The sequence below is a fragment of the Anastrepha ludens genome, chromosome 3 (genome assembly GCF_028408465.1).
Source record: "Anastrepha ludens isolate Willacy chromosome 3, idAnaLude1.1, whole genome shotgun sequence".
NCBI classification, from domain to species: Eukaryota; Metazoa; Arthropoda; class Insecta; order Diptera; family Tephritidae; genus Anastrepha; species Anastrepha ludens.
Window position 1 is genome coordinate 99,080,442 of NC_071499.1, and position 25,788 is coordinate 99,106,229.

The 25,788-nt window shown below is 37.9% G+C and overlaps 1 protein-coding gene across 1 annotated transcript in view; it reads left to right on the plus strand.

Moving 5' to 3' along the window:
- The first annotated feature begins 310 nt into the window (after positions 1-310).
- LOC128858579 (ceramide synthase 6) overlaps positions 311-25,788 on the plus strand; it is a 33,075-nt gene continuing 7,597 nt past the window's right edge. Inside the window, exons 1-5 of the mRNA XM_054094972.1 lie at positions 311-603; positions 7,144-7,264; positions 11,214-11,435; positions 23,068-23,289; positions 25,044-25,159. Coding sequence (XP_053950947.1) covers positions 419-603; positions 7,144-7,264; positions 11,214-11,435; positions 23,068-23,289; positions 25,044-25,159 — 866 coding nt within the window. The 5' untranslated portion in view covers positions 311-418. The remainder of the gene's footprint in view (positions 604-7,143; positions 7,265-11,213; positions 11,436-23,067; positions 23,290-25,043; positions 25,160-25,788) is intronic.

Genomic DNA, 25,788 nt, shown 5'->3' on the forward strand with positions numbered 1-25,788 from the left:
CTTATGTTTATTAGCTTCGTTTCTATTATTTTTTCCAAGGACAATAAAATGAACTTCATGATTTCTTTTTTACAAAAATGTAGCAAGAGTTGAGTACCTCTATTTTTATATATAAAACTGTTTCTTTATAAAAAGATATGAACTTCAACAGCAAAAATTATTTTGCAAGAAATATACCCAAGAGAAAGAAAAATTCACATCGTTTCTATTATTTTTTCCAGCACTGTATATATCAACTTGGAGCAGTAAGTACGGTGGCACTGTGTCGTCAGCTTAAGTTTGGTATATTGTAATCGAAAAAATAAGGGTTTTATGTTTTGGAATATCGATACGTTTTGAACAGTTGCTTGGAATTACGATTCATGTAGTGTTTGTCAATTAATTTATTATAGCTGTATTTAATTGTGCGAAGAGAAAAATGGACGTGTTTAATAGAATTGGAAAATCGTTCTGGTCGACCCATATATGGTTACCGCCTAACACGACTTGGGAGGACATAGCTCCTGGTTCACGCCCGGATGTGACACACGCTGATTACAGAGACCTTATATGGCCTTTACCAATGGCAGTAGTAGTTATGTTACTTCGATATACTTTAGAAAGGTATCTAATATCATTAAAAATTGTCAAATAAGATAAAATTACTTTTTGCTTAGTTAATAATGCTGAATGTTTGCTATATACATATGTATGTATGTAAGTACATGGCTGGACGAGTATGGTAATCGCATGGTTATTTGTTGATCAGACTGATATGACAAACTAAGTTGTATGAATTTGATTATACAAGGTGTGTCTGATATATGAATCGGATAAAACCCAACCATTAGAAAGGTTACATATAGTCTTTAAGTTATTTGATTTGAAAGTTTGTAAAATTTACCAACATTTCATTTATTTTGGTTATTTGAACAAGAAGTACAGACATCTTTATAACGAACAGTGTAAACCACCATAAAAGAAAAATTAAATTTCGTTCCCACGACAGTCGGTTCTACGTAACTGGAATTAGCCGGATTTATATCCGGCCAAGGACTGTCACTTCAGCAGCATTCCTCGTCTATGCAGGGTGTTTATGCTACTACAATAACAACAACATATGTAAATTCCTTCAAACCATGTTATTTATGGTTTATTGCCCGAGCTCCTCTTATTTGTGGCGTGCGTTTTGATGTTGTTCCACAAATGGAGGGACCATTGCCTGCCGTGAGCCGACCGCTATTAACAAAAACTTTCTGTCAGGTTTGGTGTTTATTCGAATTTATGCACTCCCGAATCATTCGGCTAGGGCGTCCGCCGATATGTATATGTTCATGTATACAGTTATATATATGTATATAATTGGCGCGTACACCCTTTCTGGGTGTTTGGCCGAGCTCCTCCTCCTATTTGTGGCGAGCGTGTTGATGTTGTTCCACAAATGGAGGGACCTACAGTTTCAAGCCGATTCCGAACGGCAGATATTTTGATGCATAGCATGTATGTACAATTGCGAGTTATAAAAATGTTCTGTTAAGGAAGTTTAAGATCCACTTTTTTATCGAAAAGATGTGTTCAGCGATACAGCTCATTTTTGGATCAATGGGTACGTAAATAAGCAGAATTGTCGATTTTGGAGTGAAGATCAGCCAGAAGAATTGAAGAGCTACCAATGTATCCTGAAAAGGTCACAGTTTGGTGCGGTTTATGGGTTGGAGGTATCATTGGACCGCACTACTTCAAAGATGCTGCGAATCGTAACGTAACTGTGATATGATATCCAACTTTTTTTTCCCCCAAAATGCAAGAGCGGCGCAAGCATTGGAATGAGTTTGCCAAAATTGGACTAAGCGGATGGACCATTTGAAGCGCAGTCGCGGTCAACAATTGCATGAAATAATCTTCAAATATTAAATTATATGGACTGTACTATAGATTTAAAGGCAATAATGCTGTTTCCGTGGCGCCGCAATTTATGGGCGGATTCTTATAGAACTCGACAAAAGAAAACGAAATGAAAGAGTAAAATTTTTTGATATAGTTTTCGAGATATTAAATAAAAAATAATAATAATAATAATAATTTTTTCTTCAGTTTCGATAGAATTCGGCGAGATAAGACGAAATATAGGAGTAAAATTTTTCGATATCCCGCGCTTCAAAAAATAACCCTCATCAGTCCAACTCCGGCTATGCAATCCACAGTATTTTTATTCAATATCTCGAAAACTAAGCGAGATATCAAAAAATTTTACTCCTTCATTTCGTTTTCTTTTGTCGAGTTCTATAAGAATCCGCCATAAGATTGCGGCGCCACGGAAACAGCAGAATCCCCGATTTAAATAAAAATTGCATGCATTTTTCTGAATTTTACGTGAGTTTTTTGGAAAAACATTCCTATAGCTCTTAAAAAATCACCCTTTATTTCAAGTGTATTGGCTAATCAGTCAGTAAATATTATAGTAGTGCAAGGAGTGAGCTCCGAAAAAAATTCATATAAAATATTTATTTGTGTAATAAATTTACAAAAAGGTAAGCGCTGCCTTTTTTTGGTGTATTTCCATATCATTTTATGAAAATCGGTTGAAAGTTTGCAGTTATGGTTCAATTGTGTCAAAGCCACGTTTCACTGCAATCAGTAAAAAAATAATCGTCAAATTATGGCTTCTCAAATATGTAAAACCATTTCAAATTCCTTTGCAGGTATGTGTTCTACGATACTGTACGTAAAATACTTAAAAAACATGGGTATCGCGGACGTGTAGCACGTAGAAAACCGTATATCCGAAATAAATTGAAACTCCTCCAGAATTTTGCGAACTGTTCTCTTTTCGGATGAAAGCAAATACATATTGCATATTTGGCATTAAAGGAAGAAATCTAGTATGGCGTAAAAGCGGTACTGCGCTCGAAAAAGCAAATCCTGTACCAAGTGTAAAGCGTGGCGGGGGAGTTGTAATGGTCTGGGGGTGTATGGCGGCGCAAGGAGTTGACAAACTGATTTTTATAAAGTCAACAATTTATCAATTTGCTAATTTAAATCTTATTTAAATATTTTAAAGAGTTCGAGGTTGGTGATGATTTCTGGTTTCAGCATGATAATGATCCCTATCATTCGGCATATAATGTTAAACTCTGGTTACTGTATGACACAAATCACCAATTGCGCTTAAGTTTGCGAAAGTTTAAAATGTTTTAGTTTTTTTTACAATGCATTTCTTAATGTGTCTTTCATTTCTTCGTGTCCGGATACTTTTTCTGGCAAGTGTCGTAAAAGTGCAAGTGAAATTTTCGTATGGCTGAAAAAACTTAATACTTTGTAAACAAACATACCTCACCATTTGTGAAAAAAAAGAGGGAATTGCGAATTTAACTTTCCGTGCGTTGTAGCGTTTATTTCGCAGTGTGTCCTCCCTCCGCTGGCTAACGACTGATTTCTGAAATCGAACCAGTCATTAACGCAGCGGCAAATTCGGCGAAGGACACATACAAATTAGCGCTAATTCTATATATGCGCGTTTGTACATATGTACGCGAACAAGAAACAACGAAATAGGAACTCTGCATTGACCGTTACCTATTGTGCGGACATACTAGTTGTGTACAAACACGCATACACAGAATTAGCGGGAATCAAATACATAAAGTATATAGTACACCAAATATTTTTACAACTAATCAAGGGTTCCCAACGTTTTACAAGTAATCAGGGGTTCCCAATATTTTTACAACTAATCAGGGGTTCACAACACCATTAATCGTTTTCCCCAAACTTCTGAAGTGACAGAAAAATATAGTGGTCGTCCGCGCGTGATTCGAACCAGTGCAGCCATAAAAGATGCTCGAAAAAGAATTCGCAGAAATCCTGAAAATCCAGAAAATCATGTCCAGGGAAATGATTGTATCGACCAGATCTATGTCAAGACTAATTAGAGATGATCTCCACATGAAAACCTTGCGTCGCTCAGCTGGTCATCGTTTGACAACGCGCTTGAAGAAAATTATACTGTATAGTGCAAGCAGCTTTCCCATGGCTCGCGGTCATATATACATATATACTATCCTATAGCCGCCAGGTGGTCTGCCAATTCTTCTACCGGCTTGTTGATAAGGACTCCAGCGTGGCGCTTGTTTAGCGACATTGTCGTCATTTCTCCTTAGCGTGTGGCCAATCCATTGCCATTTCCTTTTTTTGATTTCTGATGCGACGTTTACATGCTTAGCTTGCGTCAACACCTCGGCGTTGGTTATTGTCCGGGGCCAGAAAATTCGCAAAATCTGAAAGTTACTTTCCAGGTGGTGCAACCATATACTAAAGGGTGGGCCATGTAAAATTAGCTTTTTGAATCGGCTATAAAAAAAAAACGAATCAATATTTTTTCAAATTTTTTTTTTATTTTGAAGTTTGAAGAAAAATAATATCGTTCACATGACTGCCACGACTGGCTTTCCAGTAGGCCATTCGATTGTTTGGGCTCCAATTTCATGAATGGCAACTTCGATTTCGTGTTTTAAAGCATCAATTGTCTCTATATGGTTCGCATAGCATTTGTCCTTAACGGCTCCCCACAAAAAATAGTCCAACGGGCTTAAATCACAGCTCGGAGGCGGCCAATTGATATCGGAATTTCGGTTTTCAGGAACGGTAGCCAAAAGTTCGAGTGTAACTTTGGCAGTGTGACAAGTTGCACCGTCCGGTTGAAACCAAATGTCGTCCAGTCATCCTCTTCCATTTTTGGAAAAAACTCGTTGAGCATGTCACGGTAACGCTCGCCATTTACTGTAAGCGCGGCTCCTCGCTCATTTTCGAAAAAAAATGGCCCGATGATGCCGCCAGACCAAAAACTCCGCCAAACAGTGACTCGTTGTGGATGCATTTGCTTCTCTACAGTAACGTGTGGATTTTCTGAGCCCCAAATCCGACAATTTTGCTTATTGACGTAGCCACCAACGTGAAAATCAGAAAAGAAGAAGAAGACTCACCACTTTGGAAATAGGTTTTCAATATTTCCCAATTTTGTTCAAGCGTATAGCGTCCCATTTCGTAAATGTCACACCTTTAAGTAAATTTTGAACACATTTGACATGTCATTTGTGTTACCATTTTCAAAAAAATAGGTGGTTCAAAAAGCAAACGCTATATGGCCCACCCTGTAGAACGGATTTGACGTTCGAGTTGAAGATACGCAGCTTGGTGTGAAGGCCATTCGTTAATTGTTTTATTGCAGCAGAGATTTCAGCCAGATTTGGTGGTGATGTTTTTATTCTCGAATGTATTTCGGTATTATCGTTGCAAACGGTGGACTGATTGGTAGAGATCACGTACGTTGTTGAGTAATGCCGATAAATGCTCGTTCCACCTCTTGTTCTTCCTCAGTAATTAGGGTGCTGCCATTCAGCTCTTTTATAGGCTGCTCAACAGTGAGGCTTCTGTCAACCAAGTTTTTGGTAATATTAAATATCGACCGGAAGTCACCCGCGCTGGCTGCACGTTCGGCGTCGCAGGCGAGGTTGTTGATATGGCGGCTCCAGTCTCCACGAACGGCAATATTGCAATACTGCTCTTCCAGCTGTCTGACTTGTGGAGCACTACGATTTGCTTTACTTGTGGTTTGTTATTTAATCGACTTGAGATCGTTTATTTTCCTCCATGTTTCCACGTTTTTTCCTCTGGGTATAGGGCCCAGCATGTTATGAGCGCAGTGTCGTAAACCGAATTCAGCTAGATGCGGAAGTCGTCTTTTTTTCATTAGTCGTACTGGAGCATAGCACTGAATAATAGATATGTTCCCCATATTGGTTTTAAAACGCGCCCACATCAAACTGTGCGACACAGGGATCCATGATATTAAGCTGCGCTTTGCATCATGGGTTAAAAGAATGCCGACTCCCGACTCAGGCTTACTGCTTTGAGCTTTAGCAGAATACAAAAGGTACGGTGTGTCCGTTTGGGGAGGGAAATTCACCTGATCCAGCCATCCTTACTTCACTTAGACAGAGAATGGTGATACCATAGCGTAACATTTCGCGTTTAACCTGTTGAAATCTTGAGTTCATGTTGGTTTGTCTCTTAAGGTTTTTATATAATCCTAATACGATAGCCGAAGATAGTCAACGGTGGATTTGCTTTTGTTATCCGAGGCAGTGGTCAACGAACATGAAAATATTATTTTCACAGATGAGAAAATTTTCACTGTTGCAGTTTTAAAGAACTTCTAAAGACAATTTTGTTCTAAGGGTTCAGCGTGTCCACCATCCATCCTCCGTCTTGTAAAAAAGTTACATATCTGCGAAAAATGGGTTAAGACGTAAGACTTGGGCAAAAGTGTACCAGAAGTATGCCTTAGAGGGCGTGGTGAAGCAGTTCTCTCTTCAATGCAGAGCGTTGGATCTTCCAGCAAGATTCCGCTCCAGCCCATAAGGCAAAAAACACCTAGAAGAGGCTAAAAAACAGTATTCCTGGGTTCATATTCGCAGAAGATTGGCCGTCTGGAAGTCCAGATCTGAATCCATTGGACTACAGTTTGTGGTCAGAATTGGAGAACATAACATACAATTTGGACAGCGATGTCAATATTAATGGAAATCGTGCGTGCTGCAATAACAGAATGGCCTAATCGTTTGACCATGATTGTGACCATTTCGAATGAAAATTAAATTTTTTTTTTACTATTTACATGCTTAAATAAAACGAGCTTCATTAAAAAAACTATTATAATTTCATATCTATAACGGGCTTGACTTGTAACAGAACTTATGGTAAGACTAAGTATATTAATATTATGTATCTATATTTAGCGTTATCGTTTTTATTTAGATTCTACCACGACCGGGTTTTCAGTCCTCACCGTACTTATACTTCCAGTGAAACAATCGTTTTCAACTTCATGAAGTAATGATATATTATGTCTGAAAATAAAGATTGGATGCAAAGATTATATCGATTTGCCTTATTTTTCTTTACAAAACAACAATCTCATTTTAATGACCGTTGTGAAACTTTACTACATAAACTAAATTATTTTGTCTTCTTCAGCTTAACATTTAATATTCAATAGAAATATGTTATTGGTTTCAGTACCGGTAGCTATACTAGAATAAAAAACATGTGCTCTTCTTTGAGTTTTTTTTTTTAAATTGACATTACGCCTTAAAATTTTTTCAGGTTTTGGATAATGCCAATCGGCAAATCATTAGGTATTAAATCATCTCGATCAAAAAAGGCGATGAATGTTCCTGTTTTGGAAAGGGCATACGAAAAATGTAATCGGTTAAGCTATAAAATGGTAAGTAAAACTTAATTAATATTTTTCCGGGGCCCTTATAAACAACGAAAGAATTTGCAGTTTATCGGCTTATAAAGAAAAAACTGTTGTAATGGAAAAATTGCGTAATATGGCAAAGTGGAGAAATTTGTTTACTTTTCCGAACAATGTTTTTAAAATCCTTCCCTTCGGAAGGTCATATATAAGACCCAAATTAGCCGGATGCAATTATGCGTTCCTAGTAGATTAAGTTTCTCGATACACTCAAGGACCAGTGAGGATTTCATCTCACAGGACGATAGGGCCATGAGTGTCGCCTGACTGTTACTCAAAATGGCAATTCGCTCATTCTTGATATGTTTTCGTTTATTATAAGTCTAAAAAGTAATTATTGTTTTTACAGACCAATATTCAATATTGGCTCTGAGCTCACAAATCGTCGCCGGCTTGTTGCTGTAGACCAATGACTTCACATAACCCCAAAACGGGACGGCTTGTTAAATGGACCGTAAAATGGACGTAATGCTCTTAAAGTAGCAGCAACAGAACGATTATTTCCATAAAAAATTTGCACGATTTGCAGTCGTTGCTCAAGTGTGTAGCGTTCCATGATGAAATGTATACTAATGAAGTTTACAAATGAAAAACGAAAAATAAAAAATATTGCGTCGTTCGCCCTCCCTATCGGAAAAAAGTTGAAGCGCACCTGTTGAATAACCCTATATATTGCTATAATTATTAAATAAATTAGAAAAAAGAGTTTAGAAATTTATAAAATTCATTCTTTGAAACCGAAAAGTCAAGCGGAATAGAACTCAAGATCTCATTGAACTCTCTTAAAGTGCGGGCAATAGGAGCATTACGCGCATAATTCGTGTTAAGAAATTTAAGATGAAATGGATAAGTATTGCGTAACGATCTAGTAGGAATATGAAAGTAAATGCAACGTAATAGGGATGAACAGTCCACTTCTCCTTTAATTACACTAAAAACAAAAGACAGTGAGAGTATAGACCTTCCACTCTCTAGAGACTTTAAGTTAATTAAACTCAAAATCAGGAACATCCTCAATTTTTCTAATGGCCGAAAATATTTTCAAATCATCAGCATACAAAAGAAAGTTGGCAAATGAAAAGCAGATTCAAATATCATTAATAAATAAAACGAAGAGAAGAGGCCCTAAAATATTGCCTTGTGGCACCCCTGAAGATGCAATGAAAGGTTCCGAACATTAACCCTCAATCGTTACCACACGTCGTCTATCGGATAAATAAGATTTCAACCATTAAAAGAAAGCAGAATGGGAACCAAGCATGGCTAATTTACGTAAAAAACCTTCAGCAAAAGTTCCAAAGCAGTATTCACCAAAAGCAGCCAGGTTGGAAAGTGTAGACCTACCCGAGATAAATCCATGCGGGGTGGGCGAGATTAAGCTCTCATTTTTCTTTACACTTCCTTTTAAAAGTTTAGAAATAATAGAAAGCTTCGAGATCGGACTATAGTTGCACACATCATTCTTTTTGCTACTTTTAAAAATAGGGGTGCTAGTTGTGATTTTCCAATCGTTGATAAAAACTCCCGAAGATACAGATTGATTAAAAACTAATTTGAGAGAAATAACAATAGCCGGTCAGTTTTTAAGAAAAATTAAATTCCTTATAAATCTGCGAAGAAATGTTTTAAACCCAAAATCCCATTCTCAGTGTCTAGAGAAACAAGCCAAAACTCAAAGATGAAAGTGGATTATCATGACAAGGAGAAAACGAGTACGTATCATCACTAGTGAAATTAGATTTGAAAAAATTGGCAAACAAATTAGCTACGTCCACAGGAGTAGATGCTGATTTCTCATTAAACCGAACCGCAGAAGGGACTCCAGCGCTTGACTTTTTACATTTAACAAATCGCCAAAAAACCTTAGGATTAGACTTAATATTTTCTTCAATCCGAAGAATATAGTTCCTGTATAAAAATGTATTTAAACAGTTGCATTTTTTAAATAATGCAATGCTTGTAATTTATAAAGATTGATTCATTCTTAGATTCTAAAAATTGCTTGTGAAGTTTATTCGGCTTATTTTTAAGCGTTTTAAGTTTATAAGTGTATCATGGAAGTTTAAAAGGTCGTTTTTTAAATTGTGGTACATATTTCATAAAAAATTTGAGGAACTGCGCTTTAAAGAATCGCACTCAACAATATCTAACCCAGAAAGCAAATCTTTCCAATTGAAGCCTTGTAAAATGCTGTTTAACCTAAAAAAGTCACAAGAGGAGAAATTGAAAGCTATTGTCTCGTCTTGTTTACTACTCGCGAACTCGTAAAACTCAACGTTAAGCATTAAAGTGACATGATGTGTATCAGCAGGCGAGAAGGATGAGAAGCATTCAGAGATAAAAGTATTAATATTAGCGCTGATGAATATGAGATCAAGAATTCGATTAAGCTTATTTTTGAAAGAATTAATTTGTACTAAATCAAGGCTTAATAGATTACACAGGCCAACAACCAAAAAACTTTTTCGATAATTTTAACTAATTACTTTGTAATTTGGTGTCCTGATTACGAAAAAAATTATTAAAAAGTTATATCATCCATCAATTTTTCACATTTTACAATTAAGTAAAAATAAAGTTTATGTACCAAAATGTATCGGATATATTTCACAGTCCTATGAGGTACAGTTTCTAAAACGGCTATGGGTGTTTCTTGAAGGTTTTTTATGCTGAAAACGAATATGACCTATAAAATGCTCCAGCACGTCCACGTTGTGGAAAATTAAAAAAAAACTTTGCCTTGCTCAAAAAAAAAATTAAAAAAATGGCCAAAATCTGAATTTGTTGACTATTTAACCTCAAATTGCCAAAAATCCTGACGTGCTGGAGCATTTTCAAGGTCATATTCGTTTTCAGCATAAAAAAACCTTCAAGAAACACCCATAGCGGTTGTAGAAACTGTAAAAAGGCGAGATTTCGCAGGCCTGTGTTATCAATTACATATGATTCTAGTGCAGATGTGACATTAGTTGGGATTAGACTATGCTTACAGAAGTTAGTAGACCAAGAAACATTCGGAAAATTAAAATCCCCAAAAACACTAATATAGTTATCATCAAGCTTATTTAGAACTAGGGAAAAAATGTTGTCGGTATGCGACTTGTAAAGATCAAAATTACTATTAGGCGATATGTAAGATACAATTAAATATAATATAAAGAGCCATATCGAGATGATCCCTTTATACAAACGCACAACTGATCAAAAATGGGATTCTCATTTATTTAAAAGCGAGATATGGAATGCTTGTACTCCACCCCCTAAAAAGCAATCCGTACTTTCTACATTTCGATATTTTCGAAAAACACTATATAAGTTTGAGTCGAAGTATTCTTCGTCAAAACAGTTAGCATTGAGCCAGGTTTCAACAAAAATGGTGACGTCAAAATCTAAATGAGTACTACGGGTGCGAATAGTCTCCGGCTTAGTACGAATGTTACCCATATTCTGATAACGGATAGCTGGAATACCCCATGTAGAAGAAAAAAAATTCGCAAAATTTTTCTTTATTTGCATTGTTTTTAAAAGCAGTTTTTTGTCAGCAGCTAAATTTACTATTCGCAACTAACAGTCCTCGCGTTTAGGAAAAGCTTCAGAAACATTATTATTAAAGGCGGCCGCCGTAGCCGAATCGGTTGGTGCGTACCATTCGGAATTCAGAGAGAACGTATGTTCGAATCTCGGCGAAAGACCAAAATGAAGAAATTGAAAATCGACAGCAAGTTCAACTTAACCTATGAAATACCATTTTACTGGAATCTTCGACCTACTTCTAGTTAATAAAATAGACGTTGGTGAACTGTATTATCTAATGTTTCTTAGTTATTATTATGATGAACTACATATATTTGTTTGTATCTACTTATTTCATTTAAATGTGATTTGAAAACTAAAAATTACCTTTATATTCTTTAAGGTACCTTCTCTAAAAAAACAAACCGATATGTCGGAACGCCAAATACAGCGATGGTGGCGTTTAAGAAGAGCAGCAGACAAACCAACCACTCTCGTAAAATTTTGCGAAAATACATGGCGATGCATTTATTATTCATACAGCTTTATTTTTGGAGTTATCGTGCTTTGGGATAAACCTTGGTTTTGGGATATAAAGTATTGTTGGTATGGTTACCCTCATCAGGTGCGTATTTATTTAATATCATAAAGTGATCAGTCGTCGTGTAGCAATCGCTGTGAGCGTACGTCGATTATAGAGCTCGGAGAAATTCTACATCTATATGAGTCAATACGCTTTTTTCTCTGCACATTTTTCTAAATCTGATAAAATACCAAAACACAATAACTAACATAATTATTGTAGACAGGATCATGGACGTAGCGATAATATATTAGCTTTGTTAAGGGGGGAGCCTGGTTTATAAGGTCAAAAAAATCAATTTTTTTTCGTTTTAAGCGATTCCTAATATATTACAGAATATTCACACAAAGTAACAGAGCCTAATTCTCATATTTCCCTAGATACAAAGCCAAAGGTAGACGAGTTAGTTAGAGTAGAGTGGTAGTTACGCTGTGACCGGACAGCTATAGTACAAACTTTATCTTCTTTTCTCGACCTTTCATTTTTATGATTTCTTTGAATTGGCGTACATGAATGAAAAAAAACTAATGAACCTTTTGAAATGAATCATAGCTTGTTCCCTTCAGTATTAAATTCTCTTCTATTTGAACTAACAAAATAGATAAAAAAAAATTTTCAAGATTTTTATACCAAGTTGAAGTGAATTTTTTTTTATAGAAAGGCATTTTTTTCTTTAAAACCTCCAAAAAATTGAAATTTTGGAATTTCTCTCAGTTTTCTTAGTTCATCTAGAATAAAAAATCATGATAATTAGAAATCCATTTGAATTGTTTACTTTAGATAATAATTACGAGCTGTATCTTGTACGCCAGTTGGAAACTCCAGCGTTGCAGCGCTCTACTAATTTCTATGTTAAACATTTTTTTCAACTTATTTTAACCAGTACAAAAATTTTTTATACTTTTTAAATGTTCATTAAAAGATAGAAAACACTTTGCAGTGCTAAATTAATTTTTTCCTTAAAAAAAAAAATCGCAAAGAGATGCGATTTTTAGACCTCATAAACCAGGCTCCCCCCTTAATATGCATATGACATATGCGAAATTTTTTCGACACTCAATATTTCAAAAAGTGTATTTTGTTTTTTGAATGTCCAGTTGCTAAAATCAGTTTATTTTGAGTAATGAAGTTTTGAGTAAAAAACCTGTTTCGCACTTTTTGTGTTTTGCAAAATAAAAAATGTTCAACTACTTTTTTGCTATTGTTTGTACATGAAGTCGCTGGTGCAAGTAATGACGATCATTTTGAACCTAGAATCATTAAAATCGGTTCATTTTTGATTAAGTTATGAGCTATTAAAAAAAAAATTTCTTATATGATGTTAAAGAGTTTAACTAATGAAAATTAATATCAATTCCTTCATGTATTAAAAAAGTTTATACAGTCTGTCCAATAGAAGCGCGACCGCCATAACTTAGAAACTGTTTGACCAATTTGATTCTAATAATCTGCATTGTATGGGATTATAATATTTATTATACGCAATATAGTCAATAAAATGCATAGCCGAGTTGGGGAAGTAATCTGCGTATTTGTTTCCTTTGAATTTTTGCTTAACTATGTATTGCCCAAACATTTTCAATAGGCTTAGCATCAGAGACAGTGAAGGCCAACCCAACATTGCAATCCCATTTTGCTGTTCGTTCTTGTAAAATTGAAGATTGGTTATTTCTGCAAAACATCTTTGCAGCTGACGGTAATACTGCTTTTTGTTAAATTTTAGTCAAAACTGCATTTAAATTGGCGGTAAACTGAAATAAACGAAGAGGTATAAACTGAACCTTAACTGAATGCTTAAACGTTCGTTGAAGTTGTCGATAGTCAGCGGTCCACCAGGAATTACGTATGCAACTATTCGCCCATAAGGGAGATTTGTCCGTGTATATCATGTTTGCCTGATTCCGTTCTGAATTTGCCTTAACCCACACCAGTCTTTTTTCAACACGTGATAAGAAGAGCAGCGGTTTTTTCATTATGCGCCAGAATTAACACCACTTTTCATTAAAACTGCTTCCGCTTCACCCAACGACAAGTTCGACTTTGACAAACAAAACTTCCATTCGTCCGGGGAAGTCGTCAACGTTTTTAACTTCGGTATCGTGACCGCCATAACTTAGAAACTGTTTATCCAATTCGATTTTAGTAAACACTGCACTCACATCTGCTGTAAACACAAATAAACGGCCGAATCCTATTTCGAAAAAGCAGTCCCAAACGTGAATCTTAACTGGTTGCTTAAAAGTTTATTGAAGTTGTCGATTATTAGCAGTTCACCAGGACATCTGGTAATTATTCGCCCAAAAAAAAAGATTCACTCGTAGATATTACGTTTGTCCAATTCAGTTCTGAGTGTCCTTAGCCAATGCAAGTATGCACCGGTTTTTTAAATGAGCTCCGGAATTTTAGGTCTCCTGCACGTAAACGTCTTTTAACACCACTGTTCCTTAAAACTGCTTCAGCTTCACGCAACGATAAATTTAGCTTTATAACACAAAACTCAATAATCTTCTGATCTTTCTTTGGAGAGGTATATGTTTAGGACCTCGTCCGGGGAAGTCGTTAACGCTTTTAACTTCGGTATACTGTTACACCCATTTCTTTATGAATTTTGCTGGTCACGCTTCTATTAGACAGACTGTAAATTTTAATACATTTTAACTAGGTGGAATCTGTGATATACTGAATGTATGTATGTATGTGTGGGTATTTGACATAGAATATGATATAGCACCATAATCGAAGGGAGCCTTCCTCCAATACTAACCCACCGTCGGGGGCTCTTAGTGGTACTTGTTGGAAATCTAATGCACTATTCATTCTGGCGCTCTTTTGCTAACTATTGATTGCGTTTGTGATGGAATTCAGGCCTTTAAAAGCTGCTTGCTGCATGTAATGGCGGTTTTTCATCACCCATCAAAAAATATCTTGCTCTTGCCCTTTTATTGATTTTTAATAAATTTAGAATTAACGGATTTTTTAAATGCGTCGAAAGTCACATCCATCACATCTGCTTAGTCCTGCCAAAAGTTCTGTTACAAGTTAAGTCCGTTATTGATATGAAATTATAATACAGTGCACTCGCGGTAACTCGAATAGCCGCTAAGTCGAACGACGTGCTAACTCGAACACATTTTTTCCCCTATTGACTTCTTTGTAACTCGAACAATAAAAAAGCGCTATAACTCGAACAAAAAAACAAATTTATTTGTACACACATTATTTTCAAACATGTACATTTTGTACATATATTAGATACATATGTAATAGTATATGTATATAAATTATATGTATACTAGTGTATTGTCCATATGAATATTTCGGCGTTAATATCCCGTTAGTTTTCTGGGAACAACATCTTGCATTGACCAAATTGCTTTAAATTTGTCATTTGTAGTATATCAGAGCACGTGAGTAATGGATCGTAAAAGGTTAAAGTGTTTAACATTAAAAGAGAGGGCTGAAGTCCTTAACAAAATTAAACGTGGACGTAGTGTTACTTCTCTAGCGATGGAATATGGGGTAGCCAAGTCCACCATAAGTCTTATAAAAAAGAAAGATAAGGCAATTTATGGCTTGCACTAACGCTACCGGCAACCATAAGCTTAAACTTCTCGTTATTGACAAAGCAAGAAATCCTCGTGTTTTCAAAAATTTTAACTGTCCGGTGGAGTACAAAAATTCCAAATCAGCCTGGATGACTTCGGCGATTTTCAAAGACTGGTTTCATAATTCGTTCGTGCCGCAGGTAAAATCCAGATTCATTAAAACAATTTTTTTAACCAAGTTAAATGACTTTAATATTTAGGTAAGAAAAAATTTGAAAGATGGGGACTACCTGAGAAGGCTCTTCTTCTAATTGATAATGCCCCATCACATCCCAACGAAATCGAATTAAAGTCCGAGGATGGTTTAATTTTAACTATGTTTATGCCGCCGAATGTGACACCATTGATCCAGCCAATGGACCAAAATGTAATTCGTATAACGAAACTATACTACAGAAATTTTCTACTGGCTTCCATTTTCAACAATCGATCGAAAAATCGATATCGATGATTGTTTTTTTAACATAGCACACTCAATTGATAAGTCGAACAAATTCGATAAATCGAACAGCGCCTGTTTTAATTAGTTCGAGTTATCGCGAGTGCACTGTACTTGTTTTAATGAAGTTAGTTTTACTTAATCCTTTGGGGACGATTGTCGGGATATAGCCGCCCATGCCGTTTTACCGTCGTTCTGTCGTTCTGAGCGATAAGATACCCATAGGTATAGCCAAAGAGTCACGTTTTTATTCAAAGACATTAGGGGCCATTAGCAATGAAGTCTTATCTTCCTTATAATAAAAACTTACGATGTGAGACGACGGTAGAGTAAGAACGAATTTCAGTTCTTCGATTCAGTCTTTCAGGGTCAATGCTAGAGGAAACAGAAAGCTTTTTATATAGTATATATTTTATCCTACGCTAAGTGATCTAGAGATGAAACGTTAGATAGTGACAGTTCCGACGAATATTGCTTTAAATCTGATAAGACGGAGGATGATGGCATTTTGAACGATACCACACAATACCGGATTATAAAAGGTATACACAAACATCTTTTTGTTGTTTTCTTTATAATTTTTTGTTTATAATTATTTTTTGATTATATCAAAAAATTTTCTTGTGTTAAATAAAGCCTTAGTTTTTATAACGTTCAACGTATTTATTTTCTTTACTACGCACACCAATACATTTCGTCCTCAGCAAGGTCACCCGTCGAGTGGCTCCGTCCCCAAAGGGTTAAATATGTAAATATTAAAACAAAAAGTTTTAATTTTCTTTCGAAATGGTCACCATTTACTTTTACACGAGTCTTCGAACGATTAGGCCATTTAGCTATTGCAGCACGCACGGTTTCCATGGATATTGACGTTACTGCTCGAACCCAATATGGTTCTGTGACTATGAACACAGAAATATTGTTTTTCAGCCATTGTTGGGTGGTTTTTGCCTTATGGGTTCTAGCGGAATTTTGCTGGAAGATCCAACGCTCTCGATTGAAGAAAGTATTCCTCAACTGCTTCACCGCGCCTTTTATGACATGCTCCTTCATCCACTTTTTTTCCGATCGTAACTTTTTTTTCGCAGAAATGAAGATGTAACACCTTTACAAGACACTTCCCAACAAACCATTACGGAGGCCGGATGGTTGCCACCCTGAACCCCTAGAACAACGTTTTTTTCGTCTTTAGAAGTTTTTGCATAGATATTGTGGGTTTGATTATTCCAAACCTTCTCTGTGCAAAGTAAATTTTCATGGCTGATGAAAGTGCAGAAAACTCTGGATATGATTGACACTTGGTGCTGTGCTAATGGGCTATCAGCAAATCGCACCAAAACTTGAATCGTCCTTTTCACCAGAAGGAGGAAGCTTGATGGACTCGTTCTGCCTAAGCTAAAATGATCGCAATCCAGCTATGCAAGGAAATTAAATATGTCGGAGTAATCCTCGATAGTAAACTCCTCTGGAAATCACACGTTGAAACAAAGACATCCAAATCACTGACGGCCTTCTAGCAGTGCAAGGGTGTTATTGGAAAAACGTGGGGTCTTTCTCCTAGCAAGGTCCTATGGATCTACACGGCTATGATAAGACCTATTATCACCTATGCATCAGTGGTCTGGATGAGTAGACTCCCTCTCGTGGGAGTCAGGACGAACTTATCGAGACTACAACGCACTGTATTAGATGCTCTGATTAGTCTACCATCACTTGATGTTTTCATCCAAGCACATGCCTTGAAGACCATCTGCAGGCTGAAGCACAATGGGAACTGGTCCCGGCTCTGTCCCGCATTGAACAACAGAGTAGGCATGGACTTCGATCCAACGATCCTCGCCATACCCCTTGACTCCAAGCCATCCAGAGTCGTGCTTGACAAGAGATAGAGTGTGTTGCTGCCAGAGGAACAACTGTGGTCCAACTCATAAAATGAGCCCAGCAAACACAGTTTTCGCATTTTCACGGATGGCTCCAGGACCGAGCACGTGTCTGCGTGGAATCCAGCAGGACAAAACCGCACTTTGCTCTTGGAATGCATGCATCTGTGTGTATGCTGTTCAAGAAGCGATGAACTTTGTTGTGGAAAGCAGATAAAGGGGCAGATCTATATGTGTCTGCAGCGACAGCCAAGCTGCGCTCATGGCCTTACACAGCCCCCCAACCAATTCAAGGATAGTCGAGTCCTGTAAATCCAGGCTGAACTATATCAGTAGACATAATAGCCTGATGCTAGCATGGGTCCCGGGAAACGTGGGTATCATAGGTAACGAGATCTCTGATTCTTTAGAAGGAATGGGCTCCGGGCCAAGAAAGTTGGCCTCAGAGTCCATTCTGACACTCCCTTCTGCAGCCATCAAAGCCACGGTTAGCAAACGGGTTACTCTAATCCACAAGCGAGCTTGGTAGGCTCAGAGAGACTGCAGATGGACAAAACTAATGTTACCTGTCATGTACGACCGACAGTTCCGCGCAGTTCCTCCTGTCACTAAGCAGAGGGGACTGTACGAACCTGGTTGGACTGATGGCGGGCCACTTTCTGTGGGCAAAGCACATGTAAAAGGTGGGCATCTCAGACGGACGAGACGGCGGAAAACTTTGTATGTCTGCCCGCCTTCGCTCGAATCAGGTTTGAGGTCTTTGGCACTAATGTCTTAAGAAGCGACCACCTTGACTCCTTGGCACCACAAGATCTACTCAGATTTCTTCGGAGGTCGAGTAGATTTAAAGAAAATTAAAGGGAATCCGAGTGCAGTACAATGGATTTAATTGTGTCTGAGTGCTGTACTTGCTAGTCTGTCCCGACAAAAAAAAATATATATACATATATATATTTTATTATATTAGCTATATAATTTGTGGAAGGGTTGAGTATGTCTTATTATTTTCTTATATAAAACATTTCGAAATGTTGAGGCAATATTTTTGTAGAGGAAAGAAAAGACTATTAAATTATGGATAAATATCTCATGGGTAGTTTTCTTATGAACAAAGTTTAGAAATATTAAAAAATATACTTGTATTTCCGAAGCGATGTGTCTTCAACGCAAATTGTAAGAAACTTATGTGGATATGAAAGGCGTTTAGTACAGTAGGTGGATCAACAAAGCTCGTGAAACTGGTTCATTATAAGATAAAATGACGCGTTCCCATAATACTCCTCTTCGCTCAACCGACAACATCGCTGCTATTGCTCAGATTACAAAATCTATGCAGAGTTCAATTATTGCAAGAGCTGAGAACACATGACCAACAGATGTGTTTTAAGTGCGCCTAACAGTTGAATTTTGCTTGTTTGAAGATGAACATTTGTCGTAAAAAATTATTTTTAAGTGAAACTAATTTTTACCACGATGACTACCGATGCATTCAGAACGAGTGAACAAGTGGAACTGGAACGACGCATTGAAATTATTGAAAATCACTATAAAAATGGTGAAAATTTGGCAGAGACAGTTCTTGGGTCATCGTGAAGCACCTTGTCGGATTGTAATTCAGAAATTGGTGAAAAAATTTGAGCTGCGTCAAGTTAGTGATGTGTCGAGTTAACACAAGAACTTAAGACAGCCGATCATCAACAACGTGGTTTTGCTAATTGGGTTGTTGAAATGCATGACAATGATCCGGAATCCCATCGAAAAACCATCTTGAGTGATTAGGTCCATTTCCACCTCGGTGGCTTCGTCAAGAAGCAAAATTGTAGGATCTGGGGCTCTGAAAATATAAGAGTTATTGTTGAAAAGCCTCTCTATCGTCATCATATGACTGTTTGGTGCGGTGTATGGTCCGGCGGAGTCATTGGATCTTACTTTTTCGAAAATGAAGGTGGAGCAACAGTTACGGTGAATGGATTGTGCTATCGAGAGATGATTAACAATTTGTTATGGTCGGAATTGGATGGCATTAATCTGGACAACGTTTATTTTCAACAAGACGGCCACAACAAGAAGCCACTTTGCATTTCGGGTTTGGAAAATTTCATAACAAAGATATTGTCCTGTAAGCGTGGTCGTGGTGGTCATTTGCCTATTGTTATTTTCCTTTATTTTTTTTTTTTTTTATTTTTTTTTATTTGAAAATTGGAAAAGTAATGAATTACAATCACAAAGAATTAAAAAGCATTAGCGACTAGGCCATCAGCTTAATTTTCCACTATTAATTGCATACCTTTCTCTTTATAAGGAAATAAACGTCCGATCATATATATTAAAGCAAATAGCATTTTTCTTTGAATATCAAAATAACACTTCTTATTGGAAAACCCTTTACTATAAAATTCAGAAATTTATTATCATTATTAATAGTCAAGTATTAAAATTTCAAAATACTGTTTAAGTATAAATATGTTCGATAAAACTTATTGATTACGGTCACGGTCTTTGGGTTAAAGTTTACGACATATGGCACGTGCAACAATATGACACTTGCGTCACTCTTGGGAATATCCCAGTTGACTACATTTTGTTTCAACACACAGGTACCTTTACTTTCAATCTTTAGCGTACTGTCTTCCAAAATCGAATAAGCAGCTGAAACTAAATGTTAATTGCCCGTTTAGAATTTGCGATTTGGCTCGATTAGTTTAAATGTTATGTCGAAATCCATGAACGATTGGAGACTTTAAACATGAAATCGAAGTTACCATTAGTTAGATAAAAGGAAACACGCGAATCCGTACTTAAAATCGGATTGACTAAATGCGCTCCTATAAAGCCAGAAAGTAGCTTGCTTCAAATTGTGTTCAACGTGCAATGATATTTCATAACAAAAAAATATTTTAATATTGAAACTTTTTTTATAGCCGAACTTCGGAGGGATTGGTTCCACTCCAATGATTTCCATGTGCCGTATTGGATATACCATTTACATTTCCATAGCAGCTGGTTCTACGTTACCCGAATGTCACGGGTTTTTCCCGCCCCAATAAACTAGCCCTGTCTAGTGTACGGTATCCCACCCCCAATCTTTCGCCGCTGGAGCAATCCCTTGCAGAACTTTTGCTCCAAATACTTCTCTTCAGGGCTGGCGTTGAACCCGACCCTGGACCAGAAGTATTTTGCTGCTGCATCTGCCACAAATGGCTCCACCCGAACTCCACCTCGGTTAGGTGCAATAAGTGCAACGAGTGGTGCCATCTTAAGACCTGTTCAGGCCTGAAGACTCACAGGGAGTGGTCCGCAAGGTAATATATGTGGCCATGTGTTGCTCCCCCCACCAGGCGGCCCCTGCTGCAACGGCGATACCGTCCTCAGTGCCGGCACGTCAAACTGCCGCCGCCAACCATACCTTAACGGTAAGGAGCTCTCAGGCGCAACACAACTGCCCTACTGACCCATAACCCTCCTGCTCCTATCCAAGTGCGGGGACAAACCAGCAGCTTTTGCTCCCCCGCACAGTCTGTTCCGTGTGTCAGACCAGAGTTCCTCGGAACCTGACAACAGTCCAGTGCAATTCTTGCAATGACTAGGCATCGGCTGCAAATGGAAGGCATCGACCGCAGGGACACCACCTTAGAATCTCAAGGGATAGCTGTCCGGTCAGGTTATGCCGAGCTCGAAATTTATAACATTTACATACCCCCTGTCACCTGCAACCACATGAAACCATCTAAAGCCATTTTCCCTGACGGACTAAACATGCTAATGCTGAAAAAGCTGGGTCTTCAATTTGTCTCATCATGATAAGTGGAAATTAGGGAGAGTGGTCGCACTACTGAAACCTGGGAAACCCTCCAACCAAGAGGAGTCTTATAGCCCGATAACTCTCCTTTCCCCAGTAGTGAAGACTCTTGAAGCCTTTCTACTCCCACTCTTTACGAAACACCTGACCCCAGCCTCACACCAGCGTGATTTCCGAAGAGTGATTAGCACCACCACGGCACTCACCGTCATAAACACCCAGATAAACCGCGGGCTTAACCGAAACCGCCCCTGCGAGAGGACTGTTCTAGTAGCGTTGGACTTAGGTACTGTCAGCCATACCACGCTACTAGATGATATTTTTCACTCGACACTCCCACCAGGGGTGAAGAAGTGGTCCGCCAACTATCTGAGCGGTTTTCACTCGTCAATTATTTTTAGAGACCAAACATCTAAACAGAGGAAAGTAAAGCAAGGTGTTCCGCAGGGTGGTGTCCTTTCATCCTTGCTGTTCAACTTATATTTATCGAAGCTCCCCCAACCACCAGAGGGAGTCTCCCTGGTCTCATACGCCGACGACTACACGATAATGGCGTCGGGCAATGACATTGATGGCCTATGCTCCAATGTAAACGACTACCTCGCCCGCCTTTCTCGCTTCTTCACTGCGAGGAACGTACAACTTTCCCCACTAAATCCACGGCGACCCTTTTCACCACCTGGACAAAGAGGGTCAACTTAAGGTAAAAGTCGATGATACATCAATTCCGACGGTTAAAAAATAAATAAATAATTGGCGCGTACACTTCTGTTAGGTGTTTGGCCGAGCTCCTCCTCCTATTTGTGGTGTGCGTGTTGATGTTGTTCCACAAATGGAGGGACCTACAGTTTCAAGCCGACTCCGAACGGCATATATTTTTATGAGGAGCTTTTTCATGGCAGAAATACACTCGGAGGTTTGCCATTGCCTGCCGAGGGGCGACCGCTATTAGAAAAATGTTTTTATTAATTTTGCTTTCACCGAGATTCGAACCAACGACCTCTCTGTGAATTCCGAATGGTGATCACGCACCAACCCACTCGGCTACGGCGGCCGACGGTTAACAACCCCAAAATACTGGGAGTTACCTTTGACACCTTTCTCTCCTCAGTGCATACAACCACTATTGCAACTAAAGTATAGAATCGCAACAAGGTCTTCAAGTCGCTTGCCGGCAGCACTTGGGGTAAAGACAAGAAAATGTTGCTTTCGACTTTCAAGGTAATAGGCCTACCGGTTCTAAACTATGCTGCGTCTGTCTGGTCGCCTGGAACCAGTTATTCGCACTGGACGAAGCTTCAGACCTGCCAAAAGACTGCAATTAGGACCGCGACAGTATGTCTCATAATGTCCCCGATACAACACCTACACGATGAGGCCCATATGCTGCCTGTGAAGGAGCATAACAAACTGCTCAGTAAGTAGTTTCTGCTATGGTGTTACCGCAGGCCTCACCCATGCAGACACCTGCTTGAGCCTGAGCCACCTCCCAGGCACGTCAGGAGGCACTTCCTCAATTACGCGGACGAGAACCAAGACAAAACAAACAGACGGCTACTGGATCGGACAGTGTACAGACCGACCATAAACGACATTCATCGGGAGACCATCACCACCTTCCTAAGCTCCCGACCCCCCCGAATGCCGTTGTCGGAGTCCAACCACCACCTATCGCAGACGAAGAGCTCCAACTTCCCCGAGAGTCCGACGTAACCTTGGCGCAATTACGTTCTGGATACTGTAGCAGGTTAAACTCCTACTTATCCAGAATCGATAGCGACATACTAAGTACATGTCCGGGATGTGAAGGCACCCTGCACAACACTAACCACCTTTTCACATGCCCCATCAAACCCGTATATGTTATTAATGATATGATATGACAGATTATTAATTTTTTTACTTAATGCCATTGACTGTATTTGTATATATATTAATATTTTTCTGTTAGTCTATTTCCAGCGATATCTGGTGGTACTATATGATTTCAATGTCATTTTATTGGTCTCTTACTGTAACACAATTTATTGACGTAAAACGAAAGGATTTTTGGCAAATGTTTGCTCATCATATGGTAACCTTGCTTCTAATGTCGTTAAGCTGGGTATGTAACTTACATCGGGTTGGCTCGTTAGTTCTCGTGGTACATGATTGTGCAGACATATTTTTAGAGGTGAGTAATGACTTAATAACTATCAACATGATCTACTTCTTTCTTAGCATAGCAGTCCTGGGTGGACAACTGCTTCCGTACTTATATTCCATGTTGAAAGTCTGTTATCATTGGCATTTAACTTTTGCGTTGGCCTGCATCGTAGGGTTCGATTATCAACTCGAGGCTGTTGGTGCGGTTTCGCGACAATTAGTTTCAGGTAGGAGGTTGCCGGCCTTGAGACCCTAGTCCGCCCGACGGTGTTCACCCTGCTTTATTTGTTCCTTTACTCTCCACTGGGATTTTCCATGCGATGATGGCTTACCCAGTTACAAGTAAAGTAAAATATGTTTTTAATTTGAGCCAAATCGGACCATAAATAGGATTTTGTGGGGTTATCTCGACCACCTATCGAAAAATCCTGCGACCCTTTTCTATCTGAATTCTTTTAAGTTTTACCTCAACCAGCTAGCTACTTTTGCAGTCTACCCTACCGGTCACAAAAATGCGCGGAAAAACGGTAAAAATTTTATAAATAAGAATGTTTTTTCCTCAATTTGTTTAGAAATTATCTAAACAAACAGATTCACACTATTTCTGTTATCGTTCTTTCGCTTTTTTATTTTGCTTAATTACTATTGGTATTCTATTTTTTAAATTTTTTTTTGTGTTTGTGAGCTAACTTCTTATTAACAGCTATACAACAGTAACCAAATAATATTTGAACAAAATTTAATTAAAATTTTTAATCAGGATTCTCAGAAAAATATCCAGTATGCAGTTTTATGGCCTATTGAATTTTGGTATAATAAACTGCAAGTTGGGGTGGCTAAAAAATCCTATTGATTTTGGCAATCTATTTTGCTGGCACAAGACGTGCTTCTCGTTAAATGGAAGAAAATACATAACTTATGCCCGAATAGAATAGTATTAGTACACGTTCCCAACCAGAAACTTTCATTCTCACTGCCATGCAATTCTGAGAGCTATATTCTGGTAATAGCGCTGGGTTGCAGCATTATTTTTATATCTAGCCCATCCTTAATACATAAGATTCCTGTGTGAAGCATATGGAATGCTTAAGGAGTCCCGGTGGTCTAGAATTTTCAAAAAATCGTTTTTTGTTTTTGATATTTCGTCAGGATATTCCCAGTAATTTCGATTCTACAGCCGATTTAGCAGGTAGTCAGATTCGTCACGCGGTGACAGCATTTAAATGGTCAAAACTCAATTATCTCAGAACTACTTTTTTCGGCCTGGTGTTGTCAAAAAAAAAAAACTATTAATCGTTTGAAATTTTAAAATGTTGTTCACAACATTAATGGCTATAGCCCGTACTAGAGCTACGTTATTATTTTATTTATTTCGTATTTATTTGATTCAAAACTGGAAAAAATCCCGATTTTTAGAGTGTTAAATTCAAAACCGCGCCATTTTGTCAAATTGTTTTTTTTTTTATTCTAGTACGGGACATAGCTACAGCCATACTGATTAAAAAATTTTTTTCGTTTTTGTGTTTCAGATAAGGAGAAGAGCCAAAATGGACAACACCGTCCAGGTCCAATTTTTCGGGAGGGCCAACTTCAGCTCCATTTTTGAGATTATTAAAGTTAAAAATTTTTTTTTTCATTTTTGTATGTAAAAAAATTTAAATAAAAAGTCTGAAGTTTTTTATTGTAACGAAAAATTTCTGAAAATACCCCAAATTTTCGACCCTAGACCACCAGGACCCCTTTTGTACTACGTTTACTAATCTATTTTTCTTACTTTTTTAGGCTGCAAAATTAACAAAATACGCAAAATATCAGAAATTATGCGATTTTATATTTGCGGTATTTACTGTTGTATGGATTATCTCAAGGCTCGGTTTCTACCCGCGAATCATCTATAGGTAAGTACTCGTATATGTGCCTGCATACATATCTGCAGAGCTACACATATTTCTATACTAGACTTACGTAATATATTTGTAATAAGTCAACTATGATCATGTACTTTCAATTTGTACGTGTCGTAGTTGACTTATTACATATGTATAGTTACTTGTTCGGCATGAGCAGACGTGTTTGCTTACTGACAATTGTTGAAAGAAATAAATGTTTCACAAATTGTAAACCTATCGGCATAAAAAGAAATGAGTAACGCCGAAGACCGTAAACTCTCGGGAAATAAAAAGAATGCTTACATATAATATTTTTATTTAAAATAAACAAACGGTTCGTTGCGGTTCGTCCTGTCATGGCGGGAGCAATGCCTCCACCCTGTCGGCCAGCGCAGCAATAATCAACAACTAAAACAAATGAAGAAACAAAAATAATAAGGGCAAAGACTCTGGGTTCACACCCATAAGAATCTTGAAGTTAAGAGGTCATCCCATTCCCATTTTCTTTTCCCTTTCCTTAGCCTTTCTTTCCTGTCCTTTTATCCCCTGTGTAGGCGTAAGGTGGCATACGATTTGTGCCGAGACTCAACCTGACATCAAATAGCCCAGTCTTAAACCGAGACTTTCCATATTTTCCA